The following is a 19,033-nucleotide window of genomic DNA, read 5'->3' on the forward strand; positions in this document are numbered from 1 at the left end:
ACATTTCAACCCTTTTGCAGCTCAAGCTGTAAGGTCTTCCATAGACTATCAGTCACATAATTTTAAATCCTGCATCCTCTGACAAGGCTTGTGGCTTTAGTAAGCTCTCCTGTTTTAGGGCAGCATGGATTTCAACTCGAATGTCTCAAACAGCAACACAGCTCACTGGGCTGTCCTCAGTGACTGCAGTAGCACAAAAGAAGCACAGCACTCCAGAGAGATGCCAACCCCTCCCACGGTGTGTCCTGCCATGAGGAAGCCTGTAATGTACTTGTCATTTCATAAATCTGTCTCTTCATTGAATGCATCACTCCTAAAACAGAGGAGTTACTGCTTTCAGAGGCCAGGTTACAGCCAGATCATCCTCTAAAGCAACACACTTTTTGTGATTAACCCCTTGTTAGAGTTCCCTTCTACATTCAGTGAAAAATACAAAACCAACAAAATAGAAGTGACACAAAACCACCCCAAACTACCAGCTAGAATCAGATCTTATTTGACTAACACAAAAGCTTGTGGAAATTGTGTACTTCAGCCATGCCAAGTGCAAGACTACAAAGCATGGCTTGAAACTTCAACCTAGAAAGGCTTCTCAGAAGGCACTGACCTAAGAGTTTTGGGTCCCTACATCCAAAAGACACAATAATCAAGCAAAAATATCAAAGCAGATTGAGAATACATATCACAGCCCACATGAAGTTTTAAGTAACATTCCAGAAGTCAGAGATGTTTCCTTACTTTTCATGGTGCCCTCCTCCTCTTCCTCCTCGGTGTTGATGACCATTGTGCCCAGCTGGGACTCCAGGGTGCCATCGTGCTCTATCATGGTGTTGGCTCCCTCACTCATGGTGTTCACAGCTCTGATCGTGCCAGTTTCATCTCCACTCGCCCTCACCATGGTGCCCGAATCCGTCTCATCCTCCTCCTGTTCAAACATGCCACAAACACAGATTTTACTGATGAAGTGCCATGAAGAATGTCTGTGTTTAAGGACACTGGCAAGTCACACTAATTCAGAGGTTTGTACAGATACACACAGAAGCAACGTTTGGTTTATGCACTTGGTTCTCTCCCTGTCATCTCCAAACAGGTAATGAAAATTAATGAATGCTTTTCTGCCAGCATGATAAGTAAGAGAACAGATAAATAATCAGCAGAAACTTCTCAGTGCAAGTTGTACCTCATTTCTGAGCTGGTGAAGTGGCTGTAAGAGTAGATTAGAGCACTCAATCAGTCATTAGTGTTTCTATTCATGCAGGCAGTTCTGAGACCTAACCTGAGTTCTGACCCTAACCCAGTCTCCAGTGGTACAGCTCACTGAGGAGTCACCAGCTCTAAGTCTGGAGAGTGTGTGGCACATGAAAAGAGAAGCCCCTCATCCTGTTTTTTTTCTATTTCTAACATTTAGGTAGTTTTACTCAATATAAACTTCAGGAGCACTGGAAAAAAATTAACTACATTTGCAAATCTTTAAAAAGGATTCAAACAAATGATCAAAGTTCGGTAACTTTTTAAAATGAAAATTACTTAAAGGGAGTAATAACAAAAGTTGGAATTACTGCTGCCAAGGCTTAGGAGACTGGTTCTGTAGGAAAACACAACCTCTTCTAACCAATTCTGGCAGAAGAACTTCTTGGCAGAGTTATGTTAGCCAAAGGTGGCAGTTCCATCAAGTGCTGTGTGCTTCACTAAGCGTGCATTGTGACTAGGACTTCATGAAGAACAGGGTCAAGATTTCCACAATCCATTTGGTTTCTTCAAAATGTGGACCAGCTATCCAACTGGAGGATCAGAAGTCCCTTTCTAGGTTTACACAAGAGTTTCTGGGCATCTCACCTTAGATGAGATGCTCCTGTTTTGTTCTCAGGATGAAGTTCACATTCTTTATGCGACCATGGCTTTACTGATCTGTGTTAGTGTTAGGAGGAAAACACACAGGTGTTGCACATCAAGCTGTAACACTCCATTTCAGTGTCATGGAAAGAGAGAAGTCACCTCTCCATGTTCTGGTGCTCCCAGCATTTTACCTGTTGTGTCAAGAGTGTCTATAAAATTTACTTCCCAACTTCAAAACCAATAGCAAGAGAGGAGAAAACTACACAAGATGTTAACAGAGGGGAATTAATTTTGTGTGGTGTTGAGTGGGTGAGAGGAAGTAATAAATTTGTTAGCTACACATCATTTAACAAAGGACTGCATCAGAAGTTTTCACATCACTTGGGAAGTGTTTGGGAAGCTTTTCTGCTAGCAGACACGGAGTAGAGAAGCTTCAGGAAAACACACACACCAACAGAAAGGACGCAACTCCACCACACAGACACCACCTCTCAGCACTGTGACCCCAGATCAGTCAGGAATGAAGAAGGGATGGCAAAGACAAACTCAGGGTAGGGACAGTACTCATAGAATTGACATCATGGCAACGTGACCAATAAAGTTACTTCCACACTGAATAAATACCCAGTCCTAGACTGCAAAACCAGATGCACAACGTGTTCAGCACAGACACCGTGGACCATGCTGCTGGAGTGTCAGCCCTGAGCAGGGCTGGCATACAATGCCTTGTGCTGCCCATTTCATTTACTCAGGCTGAAGCAGGCAGAGGCTCAAAAACCAGCTTTCAACATGCTTCCCAAATCCACATGCTGTAATCACTGAAACAAAGAGCCAAACTGAAATTCACAGCAAGCCCTGAACACTTCCCATGCCCTCACCTCAGGCTTCTGTCGGTTGCTCTTGTGTAGAAGAAAGTTTCTATAAGGGATGTTCTAAAGCACAACAGTAAAACAACACAACAGACTTATATCACAGTGCATCAGAGATGATATTATTATTCTGTACAAGGAGAGCAGTCTAAGACCTGAATCTACAATGAAAACATTCTCACTGCTGCATAAATAATATAATCCAACTGGGAAAATGAATCAAGTCTCCTGCATACAGCACTCTGTAGCCCAGCCTCAAGCTACACTACAAGGTGAACAGTACCCCACACATGCTGCCTGTCCCACTCAAATACAGCTTGAGCAGGGACCAAGCATCAGGTTACACAGTCATAAAGCAGAAAACTCCAGAACTAAGTCAAATCCACTGGCAATTGGACAAAATATTGCAAAAACAAAACCTGAAGCCGTTAAGCCTTATGAAAGGAGAGTTTGGACTTTGCACACTGCTGCTATTAAATACTCACTGAATTTTCTTCATCCTCTTGATCGAGTTCACGCTGCTGTGCCTCTTGGCGCTTCAGCTTGATGTCCATTGCTTCATTAATCAGGTCTCTCAGAATTGATACTCCTTTGGCACTTTTAACAAATGGATGCTGAGAAATATTTTAAAAACAAATAAGCACTGCATCCAAAGCAGGACAGAACAGTAAAACACTGTTACTATGGCCTACTTCAAATCAAATTAAGGTTTAACTCAAAACATTACTAAAATAAAGATCCAGTCCTTCTGTTTGGCACAGAAGGGAGACCTTCCACCCTCCAAACAAGATCAAGCTCCAAGGGCACAACTGATGTGAGACCTTGGGCTCATTCACTACCCACAGCTCTACTTACTTCTTTCCTTAGCTCAGCTGTCAAGAACCAATTACACAGACCATTACCATGGCTGGAACATTCTGAGCAACCACTTACACTTAGCCTGCCCTGTTTTGTGTTTTAAGAGACACTTTCTTGGCAGTGCTGGTGGGAATTTGAAAGTAAAACAACAAATCCAAACCAAACAAAACCAGCAAACCAACAACAAACTCTGAAAGCCAAAACAACAAAAACAACTCAGAGAAGACAAAGGAAGTTGAAGTCAGACTGGTTCTTAGAGAAGAACTGAGAAGTTGAAGTTGTGTGAAATTTTTATAACGAGTTACTAAAAAGTAAAATCTGCAGTGAGCAGGAACAGCAAGAAATGAAACCAACATCTCAAGAGGCACAGCCTAGCCTGGGCAAGCCTCCCCCAGAGCTTATGCTCTCCTAAGAAAAGGCAGACCTGCAGCAGCTGCGTGGCAGTGGCTCTCTGCTCCGGGCTCTTCACAAGACACTGCTTCACAAAGTCTGTAAAATTGTCCGACCACAGCTCCGGCTTCCGGAATGTTGGAGGTGGATTGGTAGGAATCATGAAAATTGCCTGAAAGCAGAAGAATATTTCAGACTTCCACAACAAAGCTTAAAACCAACAATTCAGCATAAATACACCCAAACACTCACTGGTACTAAAGAACAGTGGACTTTTCCAGGCACTGCCTCTGAGGAGTTTGTGCCAATATTATACACAAACTGCTCACAGGGATCAAGCAGCAGGAAAACAGACTTTTCCTACTAGGTGCTCACACCTGGCTGAGCCATTATCTGCTCCAAAAGTGCCAATCTGACATTTTTCAGTCTCTAAAATTTGTGCTTGCATTAAAAAAAAAAAAAAAAAATCCAAAAAACTATTCGGATACTCCGGATGAAAATATCCTTCATGTCCAACACAGAGCACCAGCTATGTCTTAACAGAAGAGGATCGTGATTTTTTAATTCCCATGCAGATTCTTCTTCACAAAGACCTGTTTTTAATTTAATCAACAGTACAAAGAACTGACAGAAAACAACCTGTTCTATACATTAAAAACAAGATTACATGCTGATATATGATTCAGCCAGCTATGATATCAAACCTTTTCCATACAGCAATACATTTAAGGCCACAGTCCTTACCCTCATGGGATGAATATCTGCATACGGTGGCTTTCCTTCAGCCATTTCTATTGCTGTGATCCCCAGGGACCAGATGTCTGCCACACAATTGTACCCAATTTCCTGAATCACTTCTGGAGCCATCCAAAACGGGGTCCCTATGACTGTGTTCCGCTTTGCCATGGTGTCCTGAGGAGAAAAGGATAAAGATCCAGACAATGGCAGCTGTATTAGCCACAAACAGTCATTAATGATTAATCATCATTAATTATCACCCTAATTATCTTGCACGCATGCAGATTATTAGACTCAGCAAGACTAGAATACAGAAGTCTGCAAAGATCAATTAAAATGTGCTCACTGAACTTAAAAGTATACTAAAAAAAGCACCAAATGCTATTGCAAACCATTACTTAGTTGTAACAGCTTCCACAGAGGAAGATCTGCTCTAAGCTGCTGCTGGTTTAGCATCTCATGATGATGCAAAGTGCCAAAAACCAGCTATGAACAATTTGTCCAGCTCCACAGTCCCATCACACACACAGGTTAAAAAGATAAACTGAAATGTACACAGCCACCCTGCTTTTACTTACTGTAAGTTGTCCTGCCACTCCAAAATCAGCAAGTTTAGCATGTCCCTCTGTATTTAGCAATATATTTCCAGCTTTGATATCCCTGTGTATTTTCCTCATAAAATGCAGGTACTCGAGTCCTTTCAGAGTCGACTGCACTATTGTAGCAATTTCCTCCTCTGTGAGCTGAAGAAAGGAAGAGTTACTGCCAACATACCAGTGGCTGAGACACAGCTCTATTGTGCTTTGGTCTGTGTTTTACTGAGATTCACTAATTGCCACTTAATTGCCTTCACTAAAGGTTGCCATACCAGTGGGGAATCAGTTAGTGACTTACAGCATTATGTAGCTGTAAGCTACATTACAGCATTATGTAGAATTAGATCACAACCAGCATACACAAACACACCACCTCATTTCATATGCCATAACCTTTTCTCAGCTAGTAATTCTTATCCTGCAATAATCAAAGTAAGGCAAAGTAAGGTCTTACTTGGAATCAATCTAGGTTTTCAAGAGAACCAACACACCAATTAAATTGTCCAGATAGCCAAAATTCAATGTAATCACTTTTCTTGTTTTCAGAGTAACAAAGGACCTGCATCTCAAATCATGGCCAATGGTTGTGTCAGGCACTGAACACTGAGAATTTTGCCCTAACTACACAGCTTCCTTGAGCTGCTGGACACCCACACTCCCACCCATGCACTCAAAGGAGAAAGGACACACGTACAGTTTTATTTCGTAACCGAATAATGTCAGACACAGATCCAGCACCACAGTATTCCATGACTATCCACAGGTCCGTGTTCTTAAAATAGCTGCCGTAGTATTTCACCACATGAGGACTAGGGAAGAAGAAGGATAAAACAAAGAGTCAAACACCAGGAGCCAGCATCACTGAATAAGCACAATACACTGCACAGACCCTAAGTATGCTTTAGAAACTCAGTGCTGAAGTGCCACTGAATTCTGCACAGGGCTCCCCAGTCCTGCCAAGCCTGCTCCCACAGCAGGGCTCACATGACCTGCCAGCAAGTCACTCCAGGGAGCTAAACTGTCCAGCAAATCCCACGGGAACAAGGGGTGATTAGCCTTCAGTCTGCTTCAGCTCCCTGAACCAGGTTACAGCAGGGACAGTGCTGGGGCAGGACAAGGAATGGGAAACAGGCCACAGCAGCCCCTGGTAAAGGTGCTGCAAAACATTGGCAAACAAACAGAAATAATAAATAAAGCCCACAATTTGCTGGAAAATAGCTATCATGTTCATTAAGACAAATGTTCCTCCACAACTACATGAACCTACTTGTTTCTTTGATTTAGTCCAGGATATTTTAGGATCTCAGCATAACCTAAGACTGTCTTAGTCAGCTATCTGGCTGCCCAAATAGCAAACAACCTAGTAAAGTACACTGCTCAGAAAAAACATGTGTCCTCTGGAAAAGGTAAAGCAGAAACTAACAAAAAGACTGTCCCTGATTTGCTGGGAATAGAGCTAAGGAACAAAAGTGCGTTTAATCTATTCTCTGCTGATCATTTTCTAATGAAAAAGCTTTAAAACTAGCGAGTCAGTCACACTGCACAGTGTCCCTTAATGCTTGCATAGATAATGTGATGCTCCAGTGATTCACTCCCTCTGCTGTTCACAACTCTGAGGTCTCACTTTAGGCCTTACAATACTAATATTTAAGAGAAAGTAGTAATGCATTTCAAGTTACGCAGTAAGATTTTTCAGGAACAATTTCTTTTCAAGATACACTCTGCTGCCTGCCCCTAAGTCATCTTCATTTAACTACAGTGAGAGTGGAATGCAATAGAGTAAGTGACTGGGACCACAGTTTTATACTGCTCATGTAATTTTATTTTGAATGGCTTTCCACGCAGGAAGTCCTTCAAAGTAGTGTTTCCTAAGGTCAGATTCATAACACCAGAAGAAATTAGTGTATTTTAAACCTTCAGCCTTGGACTTTGAGGGGGTCTTCCCTACCCACAAGCTCTTCACTGGCCAAGTCACTGCAGCATCTCTTCCTACAAAAACATGCACGAGGGAACAAGAACCATCAGCCCACAGAGCTGCCAGCAGGTTATTCAGGGGATGCTCAGATCAGCAGACAGCTTGTACTGCAGCAGAGCTGCAGAGGCAGGACAGCACCAGGAAGGACAGCCCTGCCACAGGAGCAGGTGACAGCAGGGAGGCTGCGCACACGCAAGAGCAGTCATGCATTAGCGGCTCTCATCCACGTGCCCTTTAAAAAGGAAACAAAAAACCTCCTTCTAACAGTTCTCTATGCCTTGCTGGGAAGCCACCACCACCCCTGTGGGCAGGGCAGCTGCTGTGCAGCACACAATCCAGCTCCCACTGTCCGAGAAGTGACGGTGCCCGGGCAGGAGGCAGCGGCCGCTCGCAGGGCTGCAGCCAGCGCGGGGTTACTCCACTCAGCTCAGTGCCCTCTCCTGCTGCAAGCTACACCTCTGCTGTCTTACCTCTGCACTGCCCAAATGGTCAGCTAACGTGACTCAGTTGATACCAGGTAACTTGATTGTACAAGTCCAGCCTTTTAAAAAAACATTTAAGGCGACATCATGGCTCTTATTTGATTAAATGCCAGGCCACTGGTGATGCTTTTCCTTGCATGCAAACAAAGGGTTTTGCAGCACACACTTACCTGTCACATTGTTGCATTATGGATATTTCCTTGATGATTTCTTGCAGGTCAGATTCCACAGGAACTTGTTTAATTGCAACAACTTGACCCGTTTCTTTATGGATGGCTTTGAACACACTGCCATAAGAACTAGAAAACAAAACATTAAGCAAATACTGAATACAGTAATGTTTTAAAAAATGCACGTTATGGTTTTGCTTTTTGTGAGTGGAACCATCAGGTAAAACATTAACTACCCTTTTATTAAAAATATTTTGTACTTTAATGTAAATAATCGGCCCACTAGCTTTTAAACACTGTAATTCAAATAAGTCAGCAAACTTAGACAGTGAGGAAAGAGCACACCATCACTGACCATAGCTTTGGAATGGCCTTTCACACAAATTCACACCTAAAAAGTCTCTTTTTCCAGCACAGAGCACAAGCTGAGCATCAGCAAGAATTACAGCTCTGGTCAGAGAGGTTTGCTTGTTCCTGTCAGATATTATCACTCTTATTTCCACCTTCTTTACTTACAGCAGCCAGGCAGATTTACAACTCAGTCTTTTCAAACTGCTTAAGGCAGTGAACGTGTCACTCCAGGAGCGTCCCCATGCTGCTCTGCCTCACCAAAGGGCACAGCATCACAAGCTCACTTCCACCAGGCAGATCTTCCTCAAGAGGTACCAGGGATGAACCACAAAATCTCTTTGAGTTCCCACAGGATCCTACCAACTCCAGGCTGAGATTTTTCACAAACTTTTAAACTCCCTACTGCTGACCCATAACCTGCTATTTACATTAAGCTCCGGGGAATCAGATTCTGTATTCTGTTATTAACCAATGTCACTATGTCAGTAGCTACCTTTCAGAAACAGGACCACGACAAAAGTGAAACATCAGAGTCCACTGAACACACCTCTGTTACACAGATGTGTTTTCCTAGAAAAATGTACACTGGGCCCACTGGAACACAACACATACCCTTCTCCAAGCTTCTCCAGGACATCGAATACTTCTTCAGGTTGTTTGGTTAAACTGTCTTCATCTAACTTCTTCAGCTGCCTGTATGGGTAAGAAGAGAGAAATTATTGCATTTAATTTTAATGGCAGTTTGGGCTGTGCTGAAACAGAAGAATAAATAGCACCACTTAAACATACAAAGGGTTTGGCATGAAGTAAATTGATTACAAAATAAGTTTATTTCACCTGATGAGGAGATTGAATATTATTAGCATCCAATAGCAAAAAAGGACTGGGAATTACAAAGAGAATGTGAGCAGGCACACGAATCTACAGCTCCTCTTGGCAGAAATCAGTTTCAGGATCTATATGCTGGTGGTCACACCTCAGTGTGGCACAGTCTTGAAGCCACTGAACATATCTGCTGAATTTCAATATCTGGAATGGAAGGATACCTACCAAAAAAAGGGAACATCATCTTCCCTGATGCCTAGAGTATGTATGGAATACATTTTTTGGGAGGCAGGAGGCAATACTGCTCTCACCTGTGCATTTTCAACATCAAAACTTCAGATCTTAACTTCATGGGCCTGGACATGTACTAGGAAAATTCTATCAGGAAAAAGGAAACTGTATCTGACTCTCAGGATCTCAATGCCATCCTTCTTAAAGTATTGCTAGTAAGAGTCAGCTGAAATAATTTCTAGGAATAAAAACCTGCCATGTGCTGTGATTCTTCATGTGGCCCCCTTTCCCCCAGTACAGCTTTTAGGGAGATCCCATACACAAAGCAACAAGAAGCTCAGTCATATTTGTTTGAGTCTACACTGGAGAGCTGTTCACCAAACCTCCTGAAACAGCTAAGGACTACATAACAAAAAGGTCTGAAAACAGTATTTTATTGTCACTGGTAAGAGTATACAACAGCCCACAAACAAGTGCTCTTTCATTTTCACGTGAACTAAAAAAAATCTGAAACAACAATACACAAAAACAAAAACCAGCCAACAAAACCCCCTCCAAACTCCCTAAACCAGCTCATTCAAGTTTTTTAAACACAGAAACTTAAAAGAGTCTCAAGAGTTTTTAGCACTGACTGGTGTTTAAAGTAAAACATGCATGGTTGCCTGCAACTGTGAATTACTCCTGAAAGCTCTTACAGCTGTTGCTAAAGATCAGGACTCCAGTTACAGGAATACTAATTTTTATACTAAATATATAACTTTTTTACCCAATTTCTTCAGAAATAGAATGAAAAACCATTCATTGATCCCTGGCTATTATGTTTATGTACAAAAGCCACACGGGTGGAGCAGCTCACACATGGAGCACATACAATGGCTTCCTGAAGCAGAGGAAACATTATATAGAAGCAGACTCAGGAAGTGGTGAAATACTGAAAGTAGCTGCTAGCTTCCCTGCTCAGATAAGCATTAAACCGAATTTACTCGTCCCTGTGAAAATGGAGAGGGAAGAAGGTGTGGGAAAAGGGGAAAAGCAAGTAATACATGCACCAGAAAACACATAAGCCACCATTTCCAAGGAGCCCAAAATGTGGTGACGCAAGAGGCAGATCCTTCTTGTTTAAGTTGAGGCCTAAATTCTACGAGCATAAAAGGAAAAAAAAAAAAAAGAGACTTCTCATATACCCAAACACAATAACCAGACAACTACTGTGCTTGCAGCAAACAGCATAATTTCCACTACAGACCAGGAGCCCAATTACTTTGCATTGTCCTGCTCCATCGAGTGCACTCACTGCTGTGTTCTCCTGGATGTTTATACCACACAGATGTAACAGCAACACAAACCCAACCTCACCTCTGTTGTTACTCAGATCTAATCTTAATCACCTGCCCCGTCAACACCGGCATAAGCAATTATAGAATGAAACCAAGCTTGTTTTGTTTTTTAACAGAATATACATCACTGTTTAACCAAACGGGCCAATGCCGCTGGGGACCAGCGCCAGCAGCTTCCTTTGTTCGCTGCCGAAGCGTTCCGGGCCCCAGCTGGGAACCGCTGATAGGATTGTGACAGCGACACTTCACTGGAGCTCCAGCCCTGCCCGCAGCCCGGCAGCCCGAGATACGGGACTCACGGCGTCGTGCGGGGGTCGCCCCGAAACCCCCGAGGCTCCGGGCTCGGTGTGTCCGGTCTGCTCGGCGTGCCCTGTGTGCCCAATGTGCTCGGTGTGCCCGGTCTGCTCGGTGTGCACGGTGTGCCCGGTCTGCTCGGTGTGCCCTGTGTGCCCAACGTGCTCGGTGTGCCCTGTGTGCCCAATGTGCTCGGTGTGCACCGTGTGCCCTGTGTGCCCAACGTGCTCGGTGTGCACCGTGTGCCCTGTGTGCCCAATGTGCTCGGTGTGCCCTGTGTGCCCAATGTGCTCGGTGTGCACGGTGTGCCCTGTGTGCCCACTGTGCTCGGTGTGCCCGGGCACGGCGGCAGTGAAACGGCTGGGCACCGCTCCCGGACACGGCACCGGGGACACAGACCCGCACAAAACTCACCCAAGAGAGAACAAGTGACCGGGGCTGTCACCCCTCCGGCACGGGCCGGCACACCTCGGCACACAGCCCGCGGTACCGGCGGGAGCCCCCGCAGCAGCTCCTTCTCCCCCGCGTTCCGGTTTAAGCTGTTTTCCCGCACCTGAGCGCGGTGCTGTCCCAGCAGGGACCTGCAGGCGCTGCCCGCAGCTCCGGGCAGCGGCAGCGCCCCGGAGAACCGAGGGGGCCGGAGCTCGGCGCGCCCGCAGCCCCGCTCCCGGCCCCGCACCGCCAACAACACGGGCCGGAACATCCCCGCTCCCGGCAGGACACACCCCGCGCTTACCGGCGCGGGTTCCGCAGCTGCACCGTCTCCATGGCGGTCTGTCGGCGAGCCGCCCTGTCCCTCACTGCTCCATGGCACCGCTCCGCCGCCGCTTCCGCCCGCCGCCGGATGCCAGCGGGGAGCGCCCGCCCCGGCTCCGGCGGGAGGGGCGCGGCTTCCCGGGCGCGGCGGCAGCGGCGCGATGGCCGCGTCCCCCGGTGCGCTGCGCCGGGCCGGCAACGAGGAGTTCCGCCGCGGGCAGTACGGCCCGGCCGCCGAGCTCTACTCCCGGGCGCTGGCGCAGCTGGAAGCCGCAGGTAGGGCATGACCGGGGCGGGCGAGCGGGCGGGGGCACCCTCTGAATCGCGGCTGAATCGCGGCTGTCCCGCGTGTGCCCCGCGCAGGGGATGCCAGCGCCGAGGAGCGCAGCGTGCTGCTGGCCAACCGCGCCGCCTGCCACCTCAAGGACGGAGCCTGCAGCCTCTGCGTGGCCGACTGCACCAGGTGAGCGGCGGCGGGGCCGGGGGCACCCGGAGGGAGCGCTCAGCCGCTCTGCCCGGCTCGGCCGGGGCGGGCGGAGCGCGGCCGCAGCCCCGGGCGCGCTGGCTCACGGCGCCCCGGCGCTCTCCGCTCCGCCGCAGCGCCCTCGAACTGGTCCCGTTCGGGATCAAGCCCCTCCTGCGGCGGGCAGCGGCGTACGAGGCTCTGGAGAGGTACTCGCTGGCCTATGTGGACTACAAGACGGCGCTGCAGGTGGACTGCTCCGTGCAGGCGGCACACGATGGAGTCAACAGGTGAGGAGCGCAGACAGGCTCGGGAATGCGGCGCTGGGTGCTGCTGCTCCATCCCTGCTCATTCCTGCTGCCCTGGCAGCACCAGGCTGGGTCCCAGGCACACGAGTGGAGCAAGGCCTGGCCGTGCTCCCTCTGCCTGCCTGTGCCTATAGCTCCTTCCGGGCTGCTGGCCGAGGTCTGGGAATGATTGCTGTGGTACTGTTTTTGCTTTTGCCTGGTTTAAAGGAGATAGTGAACTAAAGTTCAGCACCCTCTCCTTTAAGCCTCTCTATGTTTACTGTGTTTACAGGCTGCTGTAGTCCTGTTCTCTTTCTGGTGCCCTCTGCTTGTCAGACCAAGGAGTGAGATGCATGTCTCTTGCTCACCTGAGTAGTCACAGTCCCAGCCCATGTCCTGTTGTATTTTTAGCCCTGCTGGTGTGAAAATCATCTTTTTGCAAATGTCCTGTCTGTAGAATAAACCTAGCTGAGATGCATGTAAAGAAATTAGAGGGATGCTGTACTTAACATACAAGCCAGGTTGAAAGTGACCTGGCTGGCTACTGCGTGGCCCATCCAGCCAGCCAGGGTGACTGGGAGCTGTCTCTTCCAGGATGACTAAAGCCCTGCTGGAGAAGGATGGCGTGAACTGGCGTCAGAAGCTCCCACCAATCCCCACAGTGCCTGTTTCTGCCCAGATGAGGTGGAGCATTCCTTCTGCCCAGGCCCCTGGAGCAAACACTCCTCCTGCAACTGCACCACAGGGAGAAGGAGGTGGGAACGTGCCCTTGGGCTGGGCAGAGAGCCCTCTAGCTCCTAAGGGTGATGAACAAGACAGCTGCCACACCGGCTTGGTGTGTCTGAGCCAGGGCTGAGGCCTGGAGAAACCCAGGCCTGGCTCTGCCACAGCCTTTTCAGTTGATTCTGGTTTCTTTGATGTCTCTGTGTCTTGCCTCTGGTATGGGGATATTTGTTTTCTGTGAGGCTGTGATATTCTTGGTGGTTTTATAGAGTCCGTATCCTTTCACACCATTTCCAGACAAGACTGCTGCTGGCGTGGAGAGAGCTAGAATGCTTAAGGAAGAAGGAAATGAATTAGTAAAGAAAGGAAACCATAAAAAAGCAGTTGAGAAGTACAGTGAGAGTTTAAAGCTCAACAAGGAGTGTGCAACTTACACCAACAGGTACCGTTCATCTCTTTGCCCAACTATTTCTTGGCCCTGTGTAAAAACCACCATGGTATTTCCTAGCAGAACTGTTTAATGTTTGCTCCCAAACTAATGAATAAAACAAAACCACCCCCTCAGGTTCACCCCAAGTGCAGCCTCCCCTGTAGTATAACATTCTTTGATCAGGTACTACAGAACCCCTTGGAGACACGTCCCTCTGGGCTGCCAGGGGATTTCTCCCCTGCCTGCTTTGTCTGACAGGACTAGGGTATGTTGAGTGGTCTCTGCTCTCCTACAAACCTCAGACTGCTGTTCTTAAACACTCAGATTACTTGTAAGGCAGATGCAGCAAGCAGAGCAGGTGCTGCACTGGCAGGGGCAGGAGCCTGCATCCTCCAAGTGCAAGTGCACTTTGGCTTTAGGGCAGGTTGCTCTAAACATCTTCCTTTTTGTTTCTTTGAAACACCATTTCCTTTTTTTCCTCCCTGTAAATGAAACAAACTTGAGCTCAAGAATAAGATGACAGAGCACACGAGGATGGTTTTGGAGCCCAGCTTTGTGTTGCACTGACAGCTGCTCTGTGTGTTGTGGCAGTGGATGCTGCTTTCAGCCAAAGGTCTCTGAGAGGTGTGTGTGTTGCAGAGCTCTCTGTTACCTGACCCTGAAGCAATACAAGGAAGCAGCACAGGACTGCACTGAAGCTCTGAAGTTGGATCCTAAGAATGTCAAGGCACTCTACAGGCGTGCTCAAGCACTTAAAGAACTGAAGGTAAGTCAGGAGTTTCTGAAGGGCTTCAGGGTAGGACTAGATGGCTGTTGATGCATGATCAGAGCCAGAGATACCCTTCAGGGCTTGTTTCTGTGCTAGACAACCTCTGCCATCAGACCTTTAAGGACTAAGAGTCAGACATCACACTTTGCTCTTAGAATCTCACGAGTTTGTCAGCATTAGGTCCTATTTCTAGAGATGCTGAAGGCAACTGTTTTTCACAGAATCACAGACTGTGCTGAGTTAGAAAGGGCCCACGGGGACCCTCGAGTCCAGCTCCTCACCCTGCACAGCACCACCCCCAGCAATGACACCCTGGGCCCCAGAGTGTTGTGCAAACACTTCTTGGGCTCTGCCAGGCTTGGTACTGTGACCACGTCCCTGGGGAGCCTGTTCCACTGCCCACCCACCCACCCTCTGGGTGAAGAACCTTTTCCTAACCTCCCCTGACACAACTTCAGGCCATTCCCACAGATCCTGTCCCTGGTCACCACAGAGAGCAGTGCTGGGCTGAGCTGTATCTCTGTCTCGTGAGGAATGCTGGAGTCAGTACTGGAGTACATATTGCATTGGTGTTGGACTCAGAACACACCTGAGTGATGAAATTATCTTGTCAGCCCTAGTTTGAACATGTTTTAGAATAGCTACATCAATGCTAGTGCCAGGGAGTCACAGGCTTAACTGTGCTGTGTCAGCCTCTGTTGCTGGGTAGTAGTTCTGCCTTAGACTGCCCTTTTAATGCACTACCCCTTAAAAAACATTATTTTTCTAGGATTACAAATCAAGCATTGCTGACATCAAGAGCTTGTTGAAAACTGAACCAAAGAACACAGCTGCACTGAGATTACTGCAGGAACTGAACAGAGCCTAGGGTAACCAAGCAACAAGGAAAGCTTTCTTTTCCACTGCAGAGAAAAGCTTTCTCCCTTCTGCTGTTGATACAGGGACCACTCAATGCAGGATTGGTGTTAAAATCTATCTTCCAGTGCTGCTGAGATCTAAGAGGTTCTGTACCAGCACAATGGTTGTTAAGACATAATCTGTATCAAACTCTATTAAGCTGGCTCTATGATCATGCATAGTTTTAGTGCCCCTCTCCAAGAGGCATTTAGGTTAATTTTCCTGGTTGAAGTCAATTTGCCTCTAACTATTGGCCTCAGGGACTCTTTACATGTTGGCTAAGATGCACAGAAGTGGCTGTTCCTGTCTGAAGAGCTACAGGCAGAGGGTTTTAGTGCTCATTCAGGTGACAGTTTTGCTGCATTTGTGCTGCTATTACTGAAAGAAAGTCACTGCAAGAACTGCTGTATTTGCCAGAGCACCACATACCCTTCTTGTGGCAGGGGCACAGTTACTTGCACAGGGCCATGCTTGTTCCCTCTCGCCCTTGATGCCTGCTGGCCCTCAGCTGAGTTCTGCTGCTTAGTGTGGCTGGGCAGATGTTTACAGTAGCAGCTTTCTTTAATTATTCTGCACATTTAAGAAAAAAGCAGCAAGTTAAGCCTGCCTTGTTACACTGTGCACTATTCTTTCAGGTTCTGGGTGCTTGGGAATTTTGCAATGGTTTTTTGTCTTGTGTTTTTTTCAAAAAAAAAAAAAAAAAAAAAAAAAAAAAAAAACCACTTTAGCTCCTCCGTGCCTTTTGGAGCAGTTGCTATGGGGCGTTACAGGGAGGAAAATACACAGTAACACCTCAGCTAAGGTCTGGCTTACTACTTCAATGCATGTTTAAATTTCTCCTGAGCTGGTATTGATGGCACTGATTTTAAATGGTAGATAAAGAGATACTTGGAGTTACTTTGTGAACTGTTAAAAACCTGTTCTCATTAAAGCCATGTTTATTTTCACTCTAGGACTGTGTTTTTTGTGATGGATGGAACAGGAGAAGGGAAGCACTTGTTGAACCATTTCATACTGTGCCCTCTCTTTGTCAGAGGACTTCAGGCACTGTACAGGGCCTTGCTCTTTCAGACAGTGACCTCAGCTCATAGTGGCCATTGAAGTTAGAGTTCAGAGAACCAGAAAGCCTCCAGGGACACTGGGGCTGGGAAAGGCATGCCAAGGAGAGCACAGCACTGCAGCATGGTTTCCAACCATTGCTCAGCCTTGCCCTCTACCTCAGCTAGTAAGATGCTGGGCAATGCTAGACCAAATCCAACTCATAATACAGAATAATAAGATAATAGGAAGCTAGCCCTTGGTCAGGGTTCAAAAGTATTTGTTTCCCACCTTGCCTCTCTCAGCAGTGTTTCAGGCAGGTACCCCACTGAATTGTATTTTGAGAGCAATTGAATAGAGAGCAATTCCTCTACTGCCACTGAAGACAAAGACCTCTTACTTTAGCCTGACATTAAACAGCTTTTTGTCGGTCCCAGGGCTGTACTCCATCACCTGTAATGTGCCAGGGCTTGGAACAAGTCCTCCCTGAGGGGCACAAACTGCTCAATTTCCTCCATTCCTGCTTCTAAGCATGGCAGCTCCATTGATCCCACAGCCAGCCCTTGCCCAAGCTCTTAGGGCAGGTGTGATGGGTTCCAGGGTGGGGAAGCACACAGCAGTACAGAGATCAGCAGAGAAGCACTAGGAGTAGGAGTCCAGGGGTCCAGAAGAAGGACTGGTTTCACTCAATTAAGAGCTATCTTTGGCAGCTGTTTCCTGAGTGGCAGACACCTGCACTGATCAACAGCAGCTCATTACAGCAGCCCTAGGCAGCAGCAGGCACCATCTCCTTCCCCTCAAAAAAGATTTTTTTATGCCTGATACCAAAGATTTCCCCAGCAACAGCACCAGGTGGACAAAGGTCACAGCAAAAAGACATTACTGCAAGCTCAGGGTCACTTCTGCTGCTGCCTCCCCTTCTGCTCCTGCTGAGGTGCTGCTGTCTGTGCTGGGCACTTCCCAGGTGGGCAAAGGCAGTGCTGGCCACAGGGCAACAGAGGGTTTGTGACAGGGACACACCTTCCTCTGCCCCACTCAGAAACAGCAGCTGTTCCAGACTCGTTTGCATTGCTGCCTCAACTCCCTGCAGCCTCAGACTTCACCAAGGGCTGCAGCCAGGGAGCTCCTCTGAACCATTGCTAATATCATCAGGGATCCTAGGGCCAGCTTCACCTTTTCTGATCATCATTTTAAAACCTCTTGTCCTTGTTCACACCCTTTCAGAGGTTGTTCTGATATCCCTGTGTTCCTGGGCCCCACCTGGCTTTCCCTCTGGTTTTAAAGAGGGCTCACCCAGCACAGCCATCTGGCACTGCAGGTGGTGTCACAGGCACACCTGAGCTGCCCTGTTACACCTGAAAAAAGGCTGCAGGCAAGCTAAACAACAGCAGGATGAAGTTTACCTGTACAGCTCCATTCCAGCTCTCCTTAAGTGCATTACACTCCTGAAAACACATGTTTTTCCTCTAGAGACCAAGCAGGAAAGTTTCCAGCCTGTGACACTTTGAGAGAAATAACAAATCAGGGTCCTGTATATAAGTGAATTAAAGTCCTTTATAAGCTTCTCACTGAGAGGATGATATCTAAACAGTGAACAGTTCAGGCTGAGGCATCCACTAAGAGGAAAATAAATATTTAAGGACATCAGAGGAAGAACTGGTGAAATGAAGGTGAGAAAAAGGAATGATGAAAAAGTGAAGAATCCCAGTGGAGCAGAGCAGACACCATGCAGGAGCAAACGTGTAAGTGGTTCTATTAAAATGCTGGAAGGAAAACAAGAGGTAGGAGGGGTGACTCAGCAGGGAGCTGAAGCGAGAGTATGATACAGCACAGAAGGAAGATTGAGACAGCAAAACCAGCAGAAGCTGCACAGAAAGAAGGTGGGTGGTGCTGGTGGAGGTGTGCTCCTGCCAGCTCCAGGAAGGTCAAGTGAGGTCAGTGCACCACCAGCCCCGAGCACTGAGGAGTCTCTAGGGACTGAAATTCCTTTCCTAACTAGGAAGAGCAGAGGATTAAGGCTGGGGTGATGACAGCAACACAGGGAGCACAACACAGCAGTAACAGGTCCCAGCTCCCCCTGCAAGCAGGAAGTGTCCTCGCAGGACAATGCAGTCCTGAATGCTTGCAGGCTCTTCAGTGACTCCTGGGAACCTCTGGTCAGAGACCCACATTGGAAACACAGCTTTTGATTTCCAGCTGCTCCACAATACCTCAACAAGTTGATCTTGTGCACCACAGACACATAGACAGACCCTGTGGTGAGCAGCAGGAGACACTCGAGGCCATTACTGCAGGTCTATAAGGTTCATTACTGGAGGACAACAGCAGCAATCCATCCCGTTTTGCTTAAATCTGTCCTCCTAGGGAATCAGAAAGGATTAAAGGAGCCTGTTCGTTGGCAATTTGTTAATGTAATGCTGTATGTCCCTTCTGTCAGCTCTCCAGACTGACACCCCACCAGCACCACAAACTTCAATCACTAATTACTGCAGTCTGAGTCCATCCTTCCACCTGTGAGAAGCAAAGTCTTACCTGTCTTCCTGCCAAGGGAACTAACCCATTTGTGGGGGTGGAACAGTTCTTTATTAGTGTCACCTACATGAATAAATAAAACTACAGAACCCAATAAATTCAGTAAAATGATGATTCATCAGCACTCATCATTTTCTGGGCAACTGCCCCAGGCTGGGTTCCACACTACATTTCACAAGGTGCTTT

General features: G+C 47.1%; 2 protein-coding genes across 3 annotated transcripts in view; one reads left to right on the top strand and one right to left on the bottom strand.

Annotated features, from left to right (window-relative positions):
- The window catches only part of STK4 (serine/threonine kinase 4), a 47,085-nt gene extending 35,280 nt beyond the window's left edge, over window positions 1–11,805 (bottom strand). The window contains exons 1-10 of one of the 2 annotated variants that reach the window (XM_041478849.1): window positions 11,689–11,805; window positions 8,878–8,958; window positions 7,915–8,043; window positions 5,982–6,096; window positions 5,270–5,434; window positions 4,698–4,865; window positions 3,988–4,125; window positions 3,191–3,319; window positions 2,715–2,768; window positions 739–925 (exon numbers count right to left, since the gene is read on the bottom strand). In XM_041478849.1, coding sequence (XP_041334783.1) covers window positions 739–925; window positions 2,715–2,768; window positions 3,191–3,319; window positions 3,988–4,125; window positions 4,698–4,865; window positions 5,270–5,434; window positions 5,982–6,096; window positions 7,915–8,043; window positions 8,878–8,958; window positions 11,689–11,720 — 1,198 coding nt within the window. In that variant the 5' untranslated portion in view covers window positions 11,721–11,805. The remainder of the gene's footprint in view (window positions 1–738; window positions 926–2,714; window positions 2,769–3,190; window positions 3,320–3,987; window positions 4,126–4,697; window positions 4,866–5,269; window positions 5,435–5,981; window positions 6,097–7,914; window positions 8,044–8,877; window positions 8,959–11,688) is intronic. The other variant, XM_041478850.1, reaches the window with a different exon arrangement.
- Window positions 11,806–11,832: 27 nt separating this feature from the next.
- TOMM34 (translocase of outer mitochondrial membrane 34) lies at window positions 11,833–16,229 on the top strand. Its single transcript, XM_041478851.1, has 7 exons — window positions 11,833–11,984; window positions 12,072–12,171; window positions 12,309–12,461; window positions 13,053–13,213; window positions 13,479–13,623; window positions 14,251–14,377; window positions 15,150–16,229. The coding sequence occupies exons 1-7, from the start codon at window positions 11,870–11,872 to the stop codon at window positions 15,246–15,248; spliced, it is 900 nt and encodes a 299-aa protein (XP_041334785.1). The 5' UTR covers window positions 11,833–11,869; the 3' UTR covers window positions 15,249–16,229.
- The last annotated feature ends 2,804 nt before the right edge of the window (window positions 16,230–19,033 follow it).

The sequence above is a fragment of the Pyrgilauda ruficollis genome, unplaced genomic scaffold (assembly GCF_017590135.1).
Source record: "Pyrgilauda ruficollis isolate IOZ18807 unplaced genomic scaffold, ASM1759013v1 scaffold46, whole genome shotgun sequence".
Classification (NCBI taxonomy): Eukaryota; Metazoa; Chordata; class Aves; order Passeriformes; family Passeridae; genus Pyrgilauda; species Pyrgilauda ruficollis.

What these genes read in the sequence shown, in the direction of transcription:
- TOMM34 (XM_041478851.1), top strand. Translation starts at nt 11,870, where the DNA reads ATGGCCGCGTCCCCCGGTGCGCTGCGCCGGGCCGGCAACGAGGAGTTC. An exon ending in TGCGTGGCCGACTGCACCAG is followed by an intron (nt 12,172 to 12,308) that starts GTGAGCGGCGGC and finishes GCTCCGCCGCAG; the next exon opens with CGCCCTCGAACTGGTCCCGT. An exon ending in GCACACGATGGAGTCAACAG is followed by an intron (nt 12,462 to 13,052) that starts GTGAGGAGCGCA and finishes TGTCTCTTCCAG; the next exon opens with GATGACTAAAGCCCTGCTGG.